The following is a 17842-nucleotide window of genomic DNA, read 5'->3' as shown; positions in this document are numbered from 1 at the left end:
TTAAGATGCAAAATGTTAACTGTGCTAGCTGTGTATTATTGATTTATATCTAAAAACAACAAATGCAACATTTACAGCGTTGCAAACTGGTGACTTTTTCTTTTGTCACATAACAAGACACAAAATCCCTTCACTACCTGGAGTGACATATCCAGGTGCAGCTGCACTGACGAAGGCTCCTCTTGCTAGGGCCGCTCTTCCTCTTCCTCTGGCAACCTGAGCTGCTACTGCTGAGGCTGCTGCTGCTGCTGCCAGGGCTCCTTTGGTCTGAACACAGGCACAGAGTACACATATTAACAATCACAATGCCAAGATCAGAAGCTGGCCATAAAGCTAGAAAGATGTGTGTCTGAACTGCATGAATGCAGCGGCACTGCAAGAACATATCAAATCAAACATGCATGTAACACTGACAATGTTCTAATGCACTTGGGTCTCATTTTTTACAGATCTATATGGGAAATAGCGTTATTGACAACATAAGCGGAAGAGGGGTGATCTCATAAAAGTACTGATCTGTTAAACTTGTTTAATCAGTCTAAACAAAGTGTTATTGATTACTGATAGAGGAACACATTGGGCAAACTCTCCAACTGCTTTTTGATCAGAAAGAGTATAACAGTAATGCAAAATAGGACAGAAAGACTGGTTTAATAGTTTATTGTTGTTTCAGTGTAAATGCACATGCTACAGAGTTAATTGGGGACATCTGTGTCAGGGTTGTGCTGCATAAGTGTGTCTCTCCTTACTTGAGGCAATATCTTCTTCTTCTTGTTTGCAGCTGCGTTGGGACCAGAGAAGAGTTTTTCCAGAGCTGCTAGGGCAGCGCTGGCCTTTGCTACTTTTTTGTTGGGGCCTGCCCCACGAAATTTCTGCCCGTCGACCTCCACCTAACATGCACACAAATATTCACAGAAATGTGTTTTATGCTTAGGGAAAAACAAAAGAAACATACTACATTTTAGACCTGTAGTGATTTATAAACAATTCATTCTCTCTTATTTTATTGATGTAGGTCTTTCTATGGGTATTCACACTTTTTATAGTACAAATCTGTTAGAGCTAAAAATCGCACAATGTGGGCCAAAGGCAACGTTTTTTGAAGTCATCAGTGAGTCAGTCAGCGAGTCTTGCTGAACAGGACGGCTTGTTTAAGGATGCCCTGCTGTCAAGCAGGCCTGCTAATCAATCAGCAGAGCGATGGAGCAACCAGGCATGTCGGAAAACAAACCACCCCACTGACTCTGCCGGGTGATGAGCCTGTTTCTGGTTGTGTACAATACTGCGCACAAGGCTTGAGACCTCATTTCTTTATACATGTATTTTGATAGGAAATAAGTGCACTGATTTATTGAAACGTGCAAACACAAATAGAAATATAATATATATGGTAAAAACTGAATTTTTACAAATCTAACAAGATGAAAGCCAATATTTGGTATGACCACATTTTTTTAACACAGCCTGACCTGGGACACCGGCATTCCTTACTGGGTTGAGCAGACAACCCATATGCCATAAGGCTAGTGCATATAAATAGATATAACTATATATGGATTTATAAAACTGGACTGACTGAAAAGGACTGAAAAAGCAGGCAATGTTCAAAGGCAACTTCTTTTTTTTAACTTTTACTTTTGACAAGATCCGTAACAAAAACATTTTTCTCTCACCTCCATAACAAAGCGTTTGTCGTGGCTGCCTCCACTCTCAGAGATGAGCTCATATTTGAGGCCTCTTCTCTTCTCGTTTAGCTCCATGACAGGATTCTTTCCACTCGCTGTCAGTATGGGACCCTGAGTTCGCACCTGGAGAGTGAAAAGGTATTAAAGTAACTTAATTTAAAAGTGGGTTCATTTATTTATAAAATAACAAATATGACAGTTAACATGGGAGGTGCGTTTCATGTTAAACCACACTGACTTCCTATTATGCTTCAGTAGCTCAAATCAAATTTTACCAGATTAAAAAAAAAGCATTTGAACTAAGCGTGTGCTTTCATTTGTTGACACACACTTCTCATTCCCTACCTCAAGTGTGTTGGAACTGTCCGAGGAGTGTGTTGGGTTATTGCTAGTGTGCGAGGAGGTCTCGCTCTTCCCCTCACTGTCTGACTTCTCGTCTGAACTCATGGGGTCCAGGTCTGAGTCAAATCCAGTCGGGTAGCCCATTGCCTGGAGAACCTTGAGATCGAAGGCAAGGAAGTAAAAATAAAGGTAGGAAAGGAAGGAAAAAGGCAGGCAAAGACACCTAAAAGGGCTAATATGCATTAAAGCAACAAAATAAAAAATAAAACCTTTAAAGTGACTAATCAAACAATCTTACATTGCTTTTGCAATATGAACATGATTTCTGATGAACTCACTTATGTTCCTTTACGTCAGATCACTTCATTCTGAGAAGACTGCATTAGTGTAATCAGGCAAAAAAGATTGAATTAAAGAAGCATGCTGAGAATCTATTTCAACCAATATTTCTTCTTGAGGCAGGAATACTGCAGTATTAATGGCTCAGCTGTACAATGGTTAGCTGATTTGAGTATCATATCACTTTAATGTAAGTCCTTGACAAGACAGCAGCACACAGACAGGGAGAGAAGAAGGGAGGGAAGGACGTTGATTGTGTCACAGCTGCTCAACCAGCCCCTACAGTAAGAGTATATGTGAGAGAGCAGGAGGTAAAGAAACTGAAGGCGAGAAAGAGAGATCAAAAGGTGAGCACATGAGAGAAAGGAAGTGAGCAAGAAGGAGAACAGAAAAGAAGGAGAGGTGGGGAGAAAGAGCCTTTTATGGGAATGGAGCGGACAGCGGATTATCCCAGCTCGGTGCTCTGGAGAGCCTCTTTGTTCACAACCACTTTGGGATTACATGGATTTGCCCACCTCCATCTTTCCTCGCACACACAAACACATCAGCAGGTATACGTAGGCAAAAACATATTTGTAGCCATACAGGTTTGGCGTCAGCTGGAACTTGTGAAATTTTTCAGGGAGCCAACTGAAATTACCACCTTGAGGCCTCAGGCTACTGCCAACCTGTCAAGTTGGAGTTTAAATCCGTGCTCGTCCAGACTCATATGGCATGTGGCCTGAAGACTTGAATAGGTGGTCCCCAAAAATTAGTGTCACTATTTCAGCATTTGATCAAATGTAAAATGTGTTCACAATCTAAATCTTCTGCTCCTCAGTTATGGCACTGAATAATGGCAAAGGTGTTGTTGAGTGGCAATTTTGAGGTCACAGTGACCTTTAGCCAGTTCATCCTTGAGTCCAAGTGAATGCTTATGTCAGACATTAGGTCACAGCAACCGCGAGAGGCATTAGAAATTATTAAGACTATTTTTACTGTTCTCTATGTGTTATTTTATCCATCCATTTTCTTCCTAGTGGAGCCTATTCCAGCTGTCATGTGGTGGGAGGAGGGCTGCACCTTAGACACAATGCCAGTCTGCCACAGGGTTAACATATAGAGATATAGACATCCCCCGCGCTCACATTCACACCTGTGGCCATGCAACTGCTAAAGAGAAAGACAGCAGCCAGCAAGTTGAACTCAGAACCTTCTTGCTGTGAGGCTACATTTCTAACCAACCATGTTTAAAAAACATAAAGACACAAATGTAATCAAACACAGAAATCAAGCTTACCTTGACTGCAACGTGAAGCTTTGCAGTCTTCTTAGAGGATCCAGAGGCTTCGTAAACTGTTCCATCTAGGTCCACAGACATGGTGAAGACTGGAGCATGAACCGGCCCTGACTGGGACAGCAGGCGGTACTGCAGCCCTGGCCGGATCTGGTTCAGCCGCATCAGGGCGTTCATTGGTTGGTTGGAGTCTATGGCTTTACTGTCCAGGACTAAGGCCAAAAACAGGTAAGAGAGAATAATAGTAAGCCATAAAGCAAACCAGGGTACATTTAATAACTGTAATGCAAAAGTTATAAAAGCTGAAATTGGACAGAGTAGAGAAAAATCAGGGTAATTTGTAATGTTTTTCAGCATTCTGCCAAGTTGTTTTTATGAGGAATAAAGGTGCCTTTAATCACTTTCCTCCTTTTTGCCAATATATAGAAATCCCTCTTTGCCTCGATTAGCTGTGGTTCATCTTCTCCTTGTACAAAGAAAATACTAGGAATGGTTGGGTGGCCTGCTAAAATGTTAACAATCAATAGCATCGATGTGTCTCAGAGGAATGAAAAAGAGAGGAAGGGAGCAATAAAAGAGAGACAAGGTGAAGATAAGCGAGGCTTCTCAGTAGATAAAATCATAAAAATCGAATGATGAAAGAACATTTTCTAATATAACATACTTTGAATCATACGCACTGTTAGGATTTAAAATATAACAAGCAGACTACAATATTAGATTTGTCTTCCTCCTTGTACCTTTTCTTAGATTCCTCTTCATCTTCTTGATGAGGTCCTTGTCATCCATTGCTCCATCATCATATGGCCTCTTCAAACCTAACCCTAAAATCAAGAGACACAGATAAACACAGAGAGAATTACTAATCAATCACTAACTACAAGAGATGTTTATGTCAACTTACACATGTGGCACTTGTGTATGACAAAAACACACAAAGGCAATGTCACAGAGAACAAACGATACAAGAGAACAAGCACAGGACGGATGAACACACAGAGAAGATAAACAGAGCCGACAGGCAGACCAGCAAACAGTCAAACAATGAGGAAGACATACCAGATCGTGCCCTACGTGCACCTTAATCCATAAATGCTTTTTCCATGTCAGCATCAAAATTTCAAAAGGCCGATTTTCGATTTTCCACGAAAGTCACTTTGGCTATGTGCCAGCTCAAGATCTTATGAGATTTCTGTGAGTCTCTCTTTTTCCTGCAGAAAGCATGCACAACCTAAAGCAATTTCACTAAAGCTAAAATCCTTAGTGTGGCACTGCAGACAGGGTCAATAGAAAAACTGAGAAAAAAATGTATATAACATACCTACATCACTGAAGCTAGTTTTATTATGATTAATATGTCAGCCTTTCTGATGATGCTGGCAGTGCTACAGAAGTGCATAGAAAACACATAATACACCCAGAAAGGTCATGACAAGTGTGAGAAGACAGCCAAGGCCTTGTCTGATCTAGAACTGGATGGGCAGGCAGAGCAGCAATGGGGAATAAAAAAAGGTACACACCTTCTTTATCAGACCACGGATATTTCTGCGATGGTTTATTTGAGGGAAGAGGCTCCATCTCTAACACCTTGTAGATCTGTCCGAACGCCATGAGCCTGAGAGCATGCTGTTGAACACAAATCACGCACCATACACAAAAAGAAAGATGATGAAAGCTGAGAAACGCATTTGAACCGAGACAGATTTGATGTCAACAGAGGCACAGCGTGCAGTATTCAAGATGTTTACTAGCATTATAAAACATTATTAAATTATTTTAAAAACAGTATAAAACATTAAAAAGGATGCAACTGGTGGAGTTACTCTTTAAGTCTAAATAAAGAGAGTCAAAATATCCTACAATGTTTAACTTATGTACAGCCCAGAGTCGATAAACACATGTAAGAAGCTCCTTCACTCTTTACTCTGTGATAACTCACAGCACGTCTGTGCTGTTTGCTATATCCTGAATATCTGAGACAGAAGAACTGTTCCGATGAGGAGTCACAACAGTTCTTTAAGTTAATTTGTCACAACACAAATTAACTTAAACAACAATGGACATTTTGTACTTAAGTGAATCTGCAATACTTAGGAGTATAAAGCTGGATAATGCATGGGCAAACTTCTAAATATACGATTTAAAAAAAACCTCAAAACACTTTCTTATCTTGCACCACAAAGCACCAAAACTGTACCCAAATTCAACCATAATGACTCATTTGTCTTTATGTTAACTTATCATGCTCAGTGTCTTACATGCATCCCAATTCTACACAAACAGATAACCAAATGGCACATAGAGACTCTGCTAATATAAATCTATTAGGGAGGTAGAGTGTCTCAGATATTAATGACACCTGGTGCAGCTCATTGACAGAACAGCTCCCTCTCTCCTATCTGCTCTTGTATCTGCTCCAATGCAATTATCCCCATTGACATTCCAGCCTCGTCCAGGCTGCCTTCAAAAGGAAATGGACGGCAAGATTCACTAAGCCACGAGGCTCAGAGGCTGCCCTGCTCGCTCGAGTGTGTGTGTCAAAGGACATGACGGCACACGCACACATACACACACACAAATACCACACGCGCATAAATACTGTCCTCGAGGTGTCAGAGATGGATTTATGGCTTGCAATGGCAATAGCTTCCCACACCAATCATTAAAATGCGGCACCACACAGCTCTTTCTGGTGACTGAATGTAAGTGTGTGTGTGTGTGTGCTCGCAGAATGAGTGGTTGGGGCAGCAATGAGGTCTTCCTGTCTTGCTAATGGGCATATTGCTGAGTGATTCCCACACACTGCCAGCTCAGGGCAAGAAGCACTGGGTGATAGCAATGCCATAGTTAAACTACATTGTACGTGTGTACCTGTGCACTGAAGGTAATGTCCTCAGCCTGCTGGTCAGTCATGCTGGCGAGTGTGTTTGTTGGCTCTTTCTCACACGGGTCGTGTAAACCTGGGCCTCCTGGGGGAAGTGACACACAGACATGCTAAGTCAGTCATTGTCACTTTCTGTGCCGACGGTGCAGCTCAGCAGCATTTAATTGGGCTTGACTTTAAAAGAGACAGTGAAAATCTTGAGAATTAAAATGAATGGAGAAAAACATCTTGTAGGTAAATAAACATTCTCCTTCTAGTGTGGCATACATTTCCCTTTGAATTAAAATGGGTTATTTTTTATTTGCAGTTTGTTAAACTTCCACTCTTCCACTTTTAAATAGCTCCTTTCAGTCCTTCAAAGTAGGCACTTGAAAAGCACCAGTCCGAGAGGAGAACACTGGTTTTTGATCCAAAGTAAATTAGCTTTATTCAAAGACAATTTTACCCAGTGATGCAGAACACTTTGCAAAGAAGCCATTAAGCTAGCTCTAATTAAGATGCTTCCATAATAATAATGATGACCTGCCTCAGACAGCTGTGCTCTGCTGGGTCATTTATAATGTCTCGACCTCTCTTAAAAACTGCTCAAAAATGTGTCAAGCAGAGCTGTGATATATCTCCTCATCTACCCACATTAAGAACTTTATTTAGCTCTCCTCGTAAGAAATGCCAGAAAACTGTATGAAAATACATCCTCATCTACTCAAATCTTTGCAGTCACTAAGGCTACGTTCACACTGCAGGACTTAATGTTCAATTCCAATTTTTTGATCAAATCCGATTTTTTTTTCTGCTTGTTCACACTACAAATAAAATGTGACAGCAAACGCGCTGTAGTGTGAACGCTCAAAGCGGCCCGCATGCGCAAAAGAAGACGTCACACACAACGCGCTCTGTTTAGACCCAGAGCAAACAGTATTGTTTGACTGATGGCCCTTAATATAAAGACTTGTTTCGGACTTTACGTTTCCCAATTTTGCCTTAAGTTATAAAGTTATTTTGTTATTTACATATGGCCTAATAATTATCCTTATTGCTGTTTTAGAGGAGTGGTGCTTCAAAGGATAGTTGCAGATTTCTGTCAGAATCTGCAGATTATACAGTACAAATAACATGTTCACGTTTCTCCAACGCTGTCTTCCCAACAGTTTCTCTAACATCTACACTGGATGGCCAGGAAGCGTTCATGATGTCTTCTCGTAGTAATTGGCGTCTGTCTTGTGTCAGTGACATAAAAGATGGATTTAATGCGACATGACCATTCAAACAGCAGTCGCTTTCTTAAACATCAGATATGTATCGGATTCAGTACCACATACGAAAGTGACACAGATCGGATTTGAAAATATCGGATTTGTGCTGTTCACACTGTCATACCATGATCGGATATGGGTCGCATGGGGTAAAAAAAAATCGGATTTGATGCGCTTTCGCCTGCAGTGTGAACGTAGCCAAATTCCTTCATGAATACACCACACCAAGTACCTGGGAGCAGTATGCCTGAGGCCAGACACTCCATGACTCTGCGCAGCGCTTCTCCTGCCCCAAGGGGTCTGTTGCAGGTGGCAATGGCTTTCTCACAGATAAGCTCCAAGGGCTGTGAAAAAAGTTGACATAAAAACAGATAAGCATGCAATAATAGAGAAATGTGGGTGATATGTCATTAAAAGGTACATTCACTGACCACTTTGCTGCTAGGTACACCTGTTCAACAGAAATTTCGAATTAGTTACATGGCAACTCAGTGCATTCGGCATGTAGACGTGGTCAGGAACACCTGATCGAGTTCAAACTGAGCATGGGGAAGAAGGTTGATTTAGGTGATTGTGAATGTGGCATGGTTGGTGATGCTAGACGGACTGGTCTAAGTATTTCAGAAAATGATGATCTACTGGGGTTTCTCCACACAACCATCTGTAAACTTTAAAGAAATGGGCTTGGCTGGGCGTGTTGATGTCAGAGGAGAATGGTCGGACTGCTTTAAGCTGATAGAAAAGGAATGCAAAATAACCAATTTTTACAACTGAGATATGCACAAAAGTGTCTCTGAATGCACAACACTCTGAATTTTGGAGCAGATGGGCTCCAGCCGCAGGAACCTGATGCCACCCTTGTTAGGTAAGAACAGAAAACTGAGGCTATCGTTTGTATGGGATCTCCAAAAATCAGACCACAGAACATAAGAAAAAAGTGTGGCCGACAAATCTGCTGCTATTGTGTGATGTATTATGAAGGAGCATGAAGGTCACATTAAGAAACAAAAATATTATTGTTAATGTGGAGAATAAAGTCAAAATTTCCAGATTAAACTCAAAATATTGTTATTGTCAAAATGTAGAGATTTAAGTGAAACAACTGCTAGGGCTGATATAAGCTTTACAAAATGCCTCGCGTAGATGAATTTGTGAAACAACTTTATCCCCCAGTTTTTCCTTCTGACTAGATGTAGCTTTCTGCACCATCTTTTCAACATTTATCACCACATTGTGCTTATGTGCTAAAAGAGAAACAGTTTTCATGTCACTAAGACTGAGTGTGAAGTGCAATGTCAATAGCGTATCTACAAAAAGCATATTGTAGAGGGTGTAGCAGCTGTGGCAGTTCTTTGACTTCAAACAACAGCTTTAATCGCTGCATTTTGACTTTTTTTTCAAAATATTATTTCAACTTTATTCTCAAAATGAACACTAACATTTTTTTCTTTACGTGACCCCAATACGCTGTCATACAGTATGCACTGATATCTCTGAGAAATGTTTCCAGCACCATGCCATGAAGACTTAAATCAGTTCTGAATGAAAAAGGGGGTCCAACCTGGCATTAGCAAGGTGTACTTATTAAAGTGTCCAGTGAGTGTATTTAAACCATCTACACAAGTAGCTCCATTTGTAACCTGTTTCATTTACATACATTGCCTAGGTTTTAGCATAAAACACGTGATTTACAGATGATAAGTAATTGAACACAGGAGCAACAAGGCGAGCACAACACTCACCCATCCCTTCAGAGGTTCCCAGATGGGATGTCTATTGCACATATCCCTTAGTATCCTGAGAACGATAACGCAGGACTTGAGTCCGTTCACTCGAGCCTGAGATGGTGGAAGGGAAAGACAGAGGGAGGCAAAGAGGAAGATTAAAGGAGAGGAGAAAAGGGAACAAACTGAGTATAGGAGCAGTGGTATTTGTTCAAACACATACAGACTACCGCCTGCAGAAAATCACAAAGCCACAGTCAAAAGGAAGCGACTGGATCTTTCTAAAACTGTGTGTCGCAAAAGATGTTGAATTAGTTTACTGAACATATATGTTAATTATTATTTCTCATTATTATTATTTTTTCTTTGTGTTTTGTGTTTGTCTCTAGAATATACACAGGCTACCACTATTTTCTTTTGTTTCCTCTTCTTTCTTTTTGCCAATAAGGTAAATGAGTAGGGAGATAGATGGGAAGGGGTATGGAAGGAGAATTGAAGGGAAGCACTGACATGTTGTACGGAGCAGGCAGGTTCACATAATTGCCAAAAAGAAAAACAAGTATCAACCATTGCTTTTGTAGCCCTACGATACTTTTTTACAAAAAACTTTTAATCTCACTCTTTTCCAGCTCTACACTAAACTTTTGGAGCAGGTATGTATAAAGTGGCTTTTTTTTGCCATGATGTTGCAAAACAACATCCTGCAAACTGAAAATGCAAATTAGAGGACAAAAGAAAACATTAGTGCATTTGCATTTGTTCTAACATACACATTCAATTTTACTATTTTAGTAAAATCAGTACATTTACACTCCCTGGGTGTGCATAACAGGCAGTATAGTTCTATCTGACTATTCTCTCTGGGTGAGTCGTCAGGCTACAATAAGCATCGGGCACGAAGACAGGAAGTGAGTGGGTGCCGACCTGGAACCACTTGGCGTGTCGCAGCGCTGCCAGGGCCAACAGACATCTGTGTCTATCCAGCACCTCCCCCTCCTCCTCCTCCTCAGCCTCCACTCTCTGCGCAGCAGCACCCAACACTGCCACAAAACAATAACAACCCAATATAGAGAACGTAAAACACACACACGTCAGCTTTGAGTGTGTGTGTTTGAGTGTTGCGCGCGTGAATGTACGCAGACACACCCGAAGTCGTGTGTGCGAGCATACATACACACACACATGCATGGATATTTTTGGTACATATAAGGTGCTTTTCATGCCATAAAGTTGCTCTCTCCTTGTACAAAGTGCTCACTCGCTGCACGGATTACAGATCCGCAATGGATGCCCATCAAGGGCTCCTCACTCTTTAAATGGAGTGCCATTTTCAACACTAGGATGAGTCAAATGTGTGTTGACTGCACCACATATTATCATAAATTTACTGTCCATCCTAGAAAGAGATGTGTTGAAAATTGCACAAGCTACTGAATAGCGGTTTAGTATTTTAAATCCACTAAGTGGCTAAAAAAAAACATCAGAGCAACCAATGTTACAAAGGAAGAGACAACTTTGTGGGATGGAGAGCCCCCCCACAGACGTACACAAAACAAATACCTAAGGAGTGTTTGATTTACTGTGTGTGAGCACAGTTGGAGCATATCGAGTCATTTTTATTGTGCCCAGCAATGTAAATCAATCTCTCCTTTATGTATTTGACAAGGATTTTATTTATTTTGATCCAGTCTGCACCAGGCAGGAGTCAAAATAGCAGTTTTGTTTGTCTTCTGCATTACTTAAGGTGCACTTGATTTTCACAGGCTCATAGAGAAAATGATGGTGCAGAGAAAGCAATTCAACAACCTGTCTGGGCAAACACAGAATCAAGCGCTCCTAAAGTAGAACTGAAAAGGAAAAGAAAAAAAAATCTAAGATAGTTTGACCCAGTCTGAGACAAACACAACACAAGAGGGATCAAGGCAGGGTTTAGTCAGAGCATCATGGTTGGTAAAAGTAGAGCATTATACTTTTATATGTAAGCATTTGATTCATGCTGCCCTACACACAGGGCTGGCTGGGTTAGTGCAGCTTCAACTGGCCTGCTACTCGAGAAACAGCACAAAGTCTGTGATATGCACGGCAAGCTGAATCAAACGCAGCTGTGTATGAATGAATGCCGTTACATGGGGTTTCCAAAGAAGGTTTTATTGTGCGCGGGACCAACTGGAGATAAAATAAAACACATTAAAGAGCCCTTTGGGGCTCTATGAAAACACAACTAGGTAAATATTTTCCTCATCAGTCTCCCATAAAAAGAAAATCCTAGCCTCGAGAGGCATTAATTTTAAATGTCAAATGCGTCCGATGTGTGCCGGAGTGAAAGCATTTATCTTGCGTTATAAAATGCAGTGTAGCGTTTCCTGACAATGGCAAGCCTTAGTGTGCAATCTATGTTTCAGTGTGACGTGTCCTGGTAAATCCTAAGGTCTGTCAGACTGGGCCCAGCTGTGTGTTGGACAGCTCAGCTACTAGCAGATCATTAGTCTTTCTCTTCTCGCTTGTCCTCCCCCTGTTCTCTCAATCAGCGCTCTTCTTTTATCATTATCTCTCTCTGTATTACCCTTTATAACTGAGTACAGAGGGAGATTTAAAAAAAAAGAAAAAAAAAAGAGTAACCCCCCCCTCTTTACCACACAAAGCAAGTGAGCTGCATCAGTGAGTAAAGCACACACATGCATGCAAAACATGTGCACATCTTCAATAAAATATTTATCTGTAGCATAAAAATTTAACTTGTCAAATGTATAAAATTAACCCTACTAACATTAACCCCAATTCCCAAATGGGATTAAAGTGACTGAAAAATACTGTATAAATGATCACCTGTTATCAGCTGAGAAGACATAATTCACCCGTCTAACATTTCAGCTAGAGCTTATGGAAACAATCTGCATTTGTGGAAACATGGAAAGTTTTTGTTAACAAATTTTTTTAGGGATAATTAATCTCCCTAATATGTTGCTAATCATTTCCTGACAAGCCTAAACGGAGCTAAAACAGGCACTGCCACTGGTCTTAAACCACTGGTGTTTATGCCGGCTGTTGCATGTGTTAATGTGAAAAGTATTTGACCCTGCACTTTAAAATATGATCGCCATAAATCTGTAGAGTTAGATATCCAGTGTGACAGGTATTTTTACAAAATATGACTGTGTGTGTGTGGCCTCCTCCTCCTCCTTGCAGCTGAGTGAACATGTGTGCAAACCGATGTGTTCCCCTTGGTGAGAAAATACGAGGGGTCCTCTCTATCATGCCGAGGCATCTGGAATGATGTACGGCAAACCTTCGTGCTATCGCTCATCTCTCTCTGAGACCCGAGTGTCTAGTTGGATGAGAGCCACAGGATAGATGGGCAGCTTGCTACTGGCTGCTTATTGATTTCGCTGGCCTGCTGGCCTTGGTTCCCAATCTTACATCCCACAACCAATTATAACCAGTAACTGCTACACATGAAAACAGGGTAATGGGGATGGGTTGTTTACAGACTCAACACCAGAGCCTTTCAGCTCGATTTTACTTAATTACTTTGTAAAATGTCATAAAGTAACTAGAGTAACTGAAACATTTTGGAGCAGTATATTTCTGTAATAATTGGTTTGGATAATGGGACTAATTCAGGCATTAATGCAACAAGCTCTGATATCTTATTAAAACCAAGCCATGAAAAACTGCTGCTGCTACAGTGGCAGATTCAAGAGACAAAACATCACTGGCCAAACTTTATTCTCCTTTATTCTTGGAATTTGGCTTTCCAATTCAAATTAACCAGACAGACTGACGAACAGTCAATGTGTGGGCTGCACTAGTGGGTCTGTAGCTCAGGAGGTAGCACAGGTCATCTGCTAAATGGAAGGGTGGTGGTTTGATTCCTGGTTGCCAAAAAAAAAAAGTACTATTGTGAATGGGGCATAGAGTAGAAAAGCTCTCTACTTAAAATTCATTAAATTTCATTTATATAGCACCAAATCACAACAGCAGTTGCCTCAAGGTGCTTCTTACTGTAAAGTAAAGATCCTACAATAATACAGAGAAAAAAAAACAAAAATCCAACGACCCCATTTAAGCAAGTACTTAGCGACAGTGGAAAGGAAAATTATATGCAATTTAAAAACATCTTAACTTACTGGTGTATATAATGTAGAGTAATGTTAATAAAATTCCATGCCCTTACACACAAACAATGGTTTGGTCAGCTGATGAGTTGCCAGATTTGTGTGGCTCCTTGCTACCCTAAATCTCTACAACCTTAATGACAAACGATCCAGGTTAAAATAAATTCTCCTTTAAGAATTATTGACAAACTGTGTCTCCCTTTTCCAAAAGGTTTAACAAACAAACGCTGTTCTATCGAATCAACTAATGGCTATTGTAATACACTTAATACTTGTTCCAGCCAAGATGTCGCTGCACTTGTTCCAAAGTTCAGCTGCTTAATCTCTTATCACCTCGATTTTGTTATACAGGTTTTCTGTGAAAATCAGGAGTGACATTAAAAACTGTTAATCCACTCACTACTTCTTAAGAACAATGCTGTTTTGATCTCCTACCTATTAGCAGCCTGTTGGCCACTGATAGGTTCACAGCTCCTGGCTTTGGCCCACTTAAAGTTTGAGATTTGTGGTGAATGAGCATTTTTCTTGGCTCCTAGATTAGGGACCAGCCATCCTCGGGGGTTTAGATCATTATTAATGGTTCCTTGCTTTGACATTTATATATTTTTGTCTGCAGCATCTTGTTTGTGGAGATTTTTTTTGTCATCTTTGACGACTCTAAGCACTGTGTAATACTAGTTTTCTATCATATGAAGAAAGTTCTACTTACACACTTGAAAGCAACTAACCTGGATCACCGTGTAGCAGGCTGTCAAATCAGTAAAATAATGTCGACATTTTTAAAAAATTCATCTTGAGTATTTGTTTTTCTGAAATATGATTGGCTACTCTGCCCACCTCTGCCTGTACCTGTCTTGTCCTGTGTCAGCATCAGTTCATGAGGTCAAACCTCTTGTCTGACAAAAAATGTGGAGTTTTCTAATAACATATACATAGTTAACACAAAGACCAATTGATAGTGCATGTGCTGAGGTGCGGCCAAACAGAGAACAACTTTCCTATTCCTATGCCCCTACCTCGTCCATTTTTGCTTTCTGGGTCTTCCTCTTCTTCCTCCACTTCCCCCTCCACCACCTCTTCTCCTTCTTCCCCATTCTCCAGCTCCTGCTCTTCCTCCTCCAATTCCTCCTCCTCCTCTTCTTCCTCGTCATCTTCCCTCATGGCCGGTGAGGTGAGGGTAATCTTCAAAGTGAGTTTAGGCTCTGTTGTCGTTTTTACCAAGATGGCCGCCTCAGGCAACGAGCTTGTGACCTCATATTTCTCTTCTGTCAGCTTCTGTTGTGTGTCAACAGACATAACTCGATAGTCAAGAGGCCAAGGCCACAATATGACACAGCACAGATGAAGAAGCAAAATATATTTCAGCATTGTGCGGCTTAAGCACACCACAACAACATCACTAGGTACGACAGGAGATTTAATAAGGGGAAGTTTTTATGTGAAAATAAATGAGTGATGGTAGTTAGTCTTGTGGACACCATAAAAACACCCAGGGATACTTCTGACCACAGAACTGACTGTGTAAGAAGACAGAAAGATCGCATGGACCCTTCAAAAGATATTTCCTTTTTTTTTTTTCAAATAACTGGCAGGTTAGAATATAGACTCCCAATTTCTGCGTCTAATTATCAAATAGCCTTTATATAAAACTCTGGAAGAGCTGTAAAATCTACTGAAGACACAGATATCAAGTAATATCTGATGAAATCTGGCGAATCTTCTGTATAAGTTTTGCAGACACTGTTTATGTATTTTTCTCAACACCCATTTGTTTCTCTATGTGCACACTGTGCCTCATTCAACCTTCGTTCTGAAGAAATTAATTACAGTTGACCTCGCTGGTCAGCACTACAACATGATGACTTATGCTAATATGTTCATGTCAGCATACGCAGCAGCCACAACCGTTACTTAACACACCTGTACTGTATAGAACAAACTTAAACAAATTAACACGCTTAATATCACCTACAAGACATGCAAAGATCAGTACACACAGAGGCCCAGATGAAGCATATACAGTCATGAGTGATTAAAAATATTGAATAAAGGGATGTCAAATAAAACTTATGTGTAAGTTAAATAAGGAAGATCTGTATTCGCTTGTTTGCCTGCGTTCCTGAGTGTTCGGGCTGCTAGTCTGTTCTTTACGACAAGTCGAACTCTCACGCTGTCAAACACAATTCTGACATCATTAATTGAGTCCAATCATTTTCTTGCCTGCCTTCTGTGAACCAGTCAGCCACAGTTATGTGCACTTTAAGTCTCAGTGTACTGTAACAGTTGAAATTACAGTGAATTCAAGTCTTTGTAATAGCCCAAAACAGACCTCACCCTCTTCAGCTAAATTTAAGCTTGAGTTGGCCATGAGTAGCTGACAAGATTAAGCTGGATTAAGTCTAGAAAACAACATTAAAGGAAAATAAGCTACCTAGTTTTTATAAGTGACAAAAACAAGTATATCTGGGTTTATGTCTACATTCCAGTTGCCCTTTAAATGAGCAGTGAGTCACAGAGGGCCCATCTACATCCCATTTGGCTCTGATGGGAAATTCAAAATCGCTGGTCACTGGGCCGCAACATGAGATTATTTCTCACAGGAAACACACACACACACACACACACACACACACACACACACACACACACACACACACACACACACACACACACACACACACACACACACACACACACACTCCACCTCAAAATGTAATTGTGAGCAGAGAGGTTGTGCTCTGGCACTATTTATTTATTGGGTAATTTCTGCACTTGCCAGCCACGTTGGAAAGTGTTTCCCTACATTTGTTGTTATATTGCTAAATCCTTCCCTTCCAGTCAGAGCCCCTCACCAGGCTGCAGTGATGTATATCCTACAAATGAAATAATTTAAATGGTGTGTAACCCAACTGAAACAACAGATGGTATAAATCCTAGATTATAAAACAAACAGGGGTCAAAGTCACAGGTTGTAAAAAAGAGATACTTGTCCTTCAGAGAGCTGTATTGTGTGTGTGTTTGTAAGTGTATGTGTGTGTATCTTGTATGTGTGAAAGTCAGGACCTCACTTCTTTGCCATGACTTATTAATGAGGAAATGTGACACTGACATAATGACGAGAGTATTAATCACACATGACTCATACATACTCAAACACCTCTCAACTTCTCACTTGACAATATTGCTGTCACTTGGCTACTTATGCTCACGCTACCACTCATGACACTCTCCTCAACACTCACAAGCACAACACAGTGAGAGCTGGTGAATTCAGGAAGAAAATGTAGAAGCTTATTTAAACGGCTTAATTTCTGACATTGAAGAAGAGTGTGATGTAAATATAGTGCATTCCTGGATTACATTTGTCAGACTGATGTGATTGTGGGTTTAATGCAAAGATTAAAGGTGAAAGTGAAAAAACAAGAGAAGCATGCACGCCTCGGTGCATTCCTGTGTGTGTCTCTAACCTCAATCTGTGTGGGTAAATTGTGACAGACAGTGTCCAGCAATGTCTGTGTGGGTTTGTCTCTGCACATCAGCACCAGCTCCAGGTCCATGTCGCCTTTGATCAGGAGTCCTTTGGCCACTAGGCCGATCCTCATCACTCCACACAACAAGCCGCCACCGCTGGACTCCCTGTAAACACATAAATAAATATATAAAGTCTTCTCTTGTATGAGATTTTAAGCTATGTGCATATGAACATTTTAATTCATAACTAGTAAATATCAAAGACAGAATCCATGCTTAGTTCTCAGGGAGTTAAATACGATGAAAGAGAAAAATAACCTTGTTATAAAATTAACCTACAATTTTGTGCGAGACCTGACAAACAGAACTGCACTGCAGGCATGAAGTCGACTCAACGGGAGATCCAAACCTCTTTTCATCAGCGTAATATCTGAATCTCTAACAAACACAAAAGTGTTTGAAAGATTAAAATACTAAAATTCCAATTCACACAGCAAAATAAGATCAGACAAGGCAATTCAAGATATCAATGAAAACTACTGAACCATTAATAAAAAGATTCAAGAAGAAGGAGCCCCCAGGTGGAGGCCGTTTCATTTCCTGTTGAGCAACATATGCTCCTTCTACCTGAGAGAAGTGTGTTTAACTTATTTCTTCCTTCTGCATAAAAAAGTATTTAGCATGAACAGTCTCTGTGAGAAGTAAACAACACTAATAAGTGCCAACATTTTTTTGTCAGTGACTCAGTACTCT

The 17842-nt window shown here is 40.5% G+C and overlaps 1 protein-coding gene and 1 long non-coding RNA gene across 4 annotated transcripts in view; both read right to left on the bottom strand.

Moving 5' to 3' along the window:
- Nucleotides 1–17842, bottom strand: part of LOC120714343 — an 873031-nt gene that overhangs the window by 297729 nt on the left and 557460 nt on the right. The window lies entirely within an intron of this gene.
- Nucleotides 1–17842, bottom strand: part of LOC120714314 (spermatid perinuclear RNA binding protein) — a 93827-nt gene that overhangs the window by 11862 nt on the left and 64123 nt on the right. For all 3 annotated transcript variants that reach the window (XM_040000471.1, XM_040000470.1, XM_040000472.1), the window contains exons 5-17: nt 17086–17254; nt 14635–14893; nt 10428–10543; nt 9522–9617; nt 8012–8123; nt 6514–6611; nt 5163–5268; nt 4383–4466; nt 3646–3854; nt 2031–2183; nt 1674–1808; nt 750–890; nt 138–267 (exon numbers count right to left, since the gene is read on the bottom strand). In XM_040000471.1, coding sequence (XP_039856405.1) covers nt 138–267; nt 750–890; nt 1674–1808; nt 2031–2183; nt 3646–3854; nt 4383–4466; nt 5163–5268; nt 6514–6611; nt 8012–8123; nt 9522–9617; nt 10428–10543; nt 14635–14893; nt 17086–17254 — 1808 coding nt within the window. The remainder of the gene's footprint in view (nt 1–137; nt 268–749; nt 891–1673; nt 1809–2030; nt 2184–3645; nt 3855–4382; nt 4467–5162; nt 5269–6513; nt 6612–8011; nt 8124–9521; nt 9618–10427; nt 10544–14634; nt 14894–17085; nt 17255–17842) is intronic.

Source organism: Simochromis diagramma, unplaced genomic scaffold (genome assembly GCF_900408965.1).
Source record: "Simochromis diagramma unplaced genomic scaffold, fSimDia1.1 OVJJ01000596.1, whole genome shotgun sequence".
Classification (NCBI taxonomy): Eukaryota; Metazoa; Chordata; class Actinopteri; order Cichliformes; family Cichlidae; genus Simochromis; species Simochromis diagramma.
This window is presented reverse-complemented; position numbering and strand designations above follow the sequence as displayed.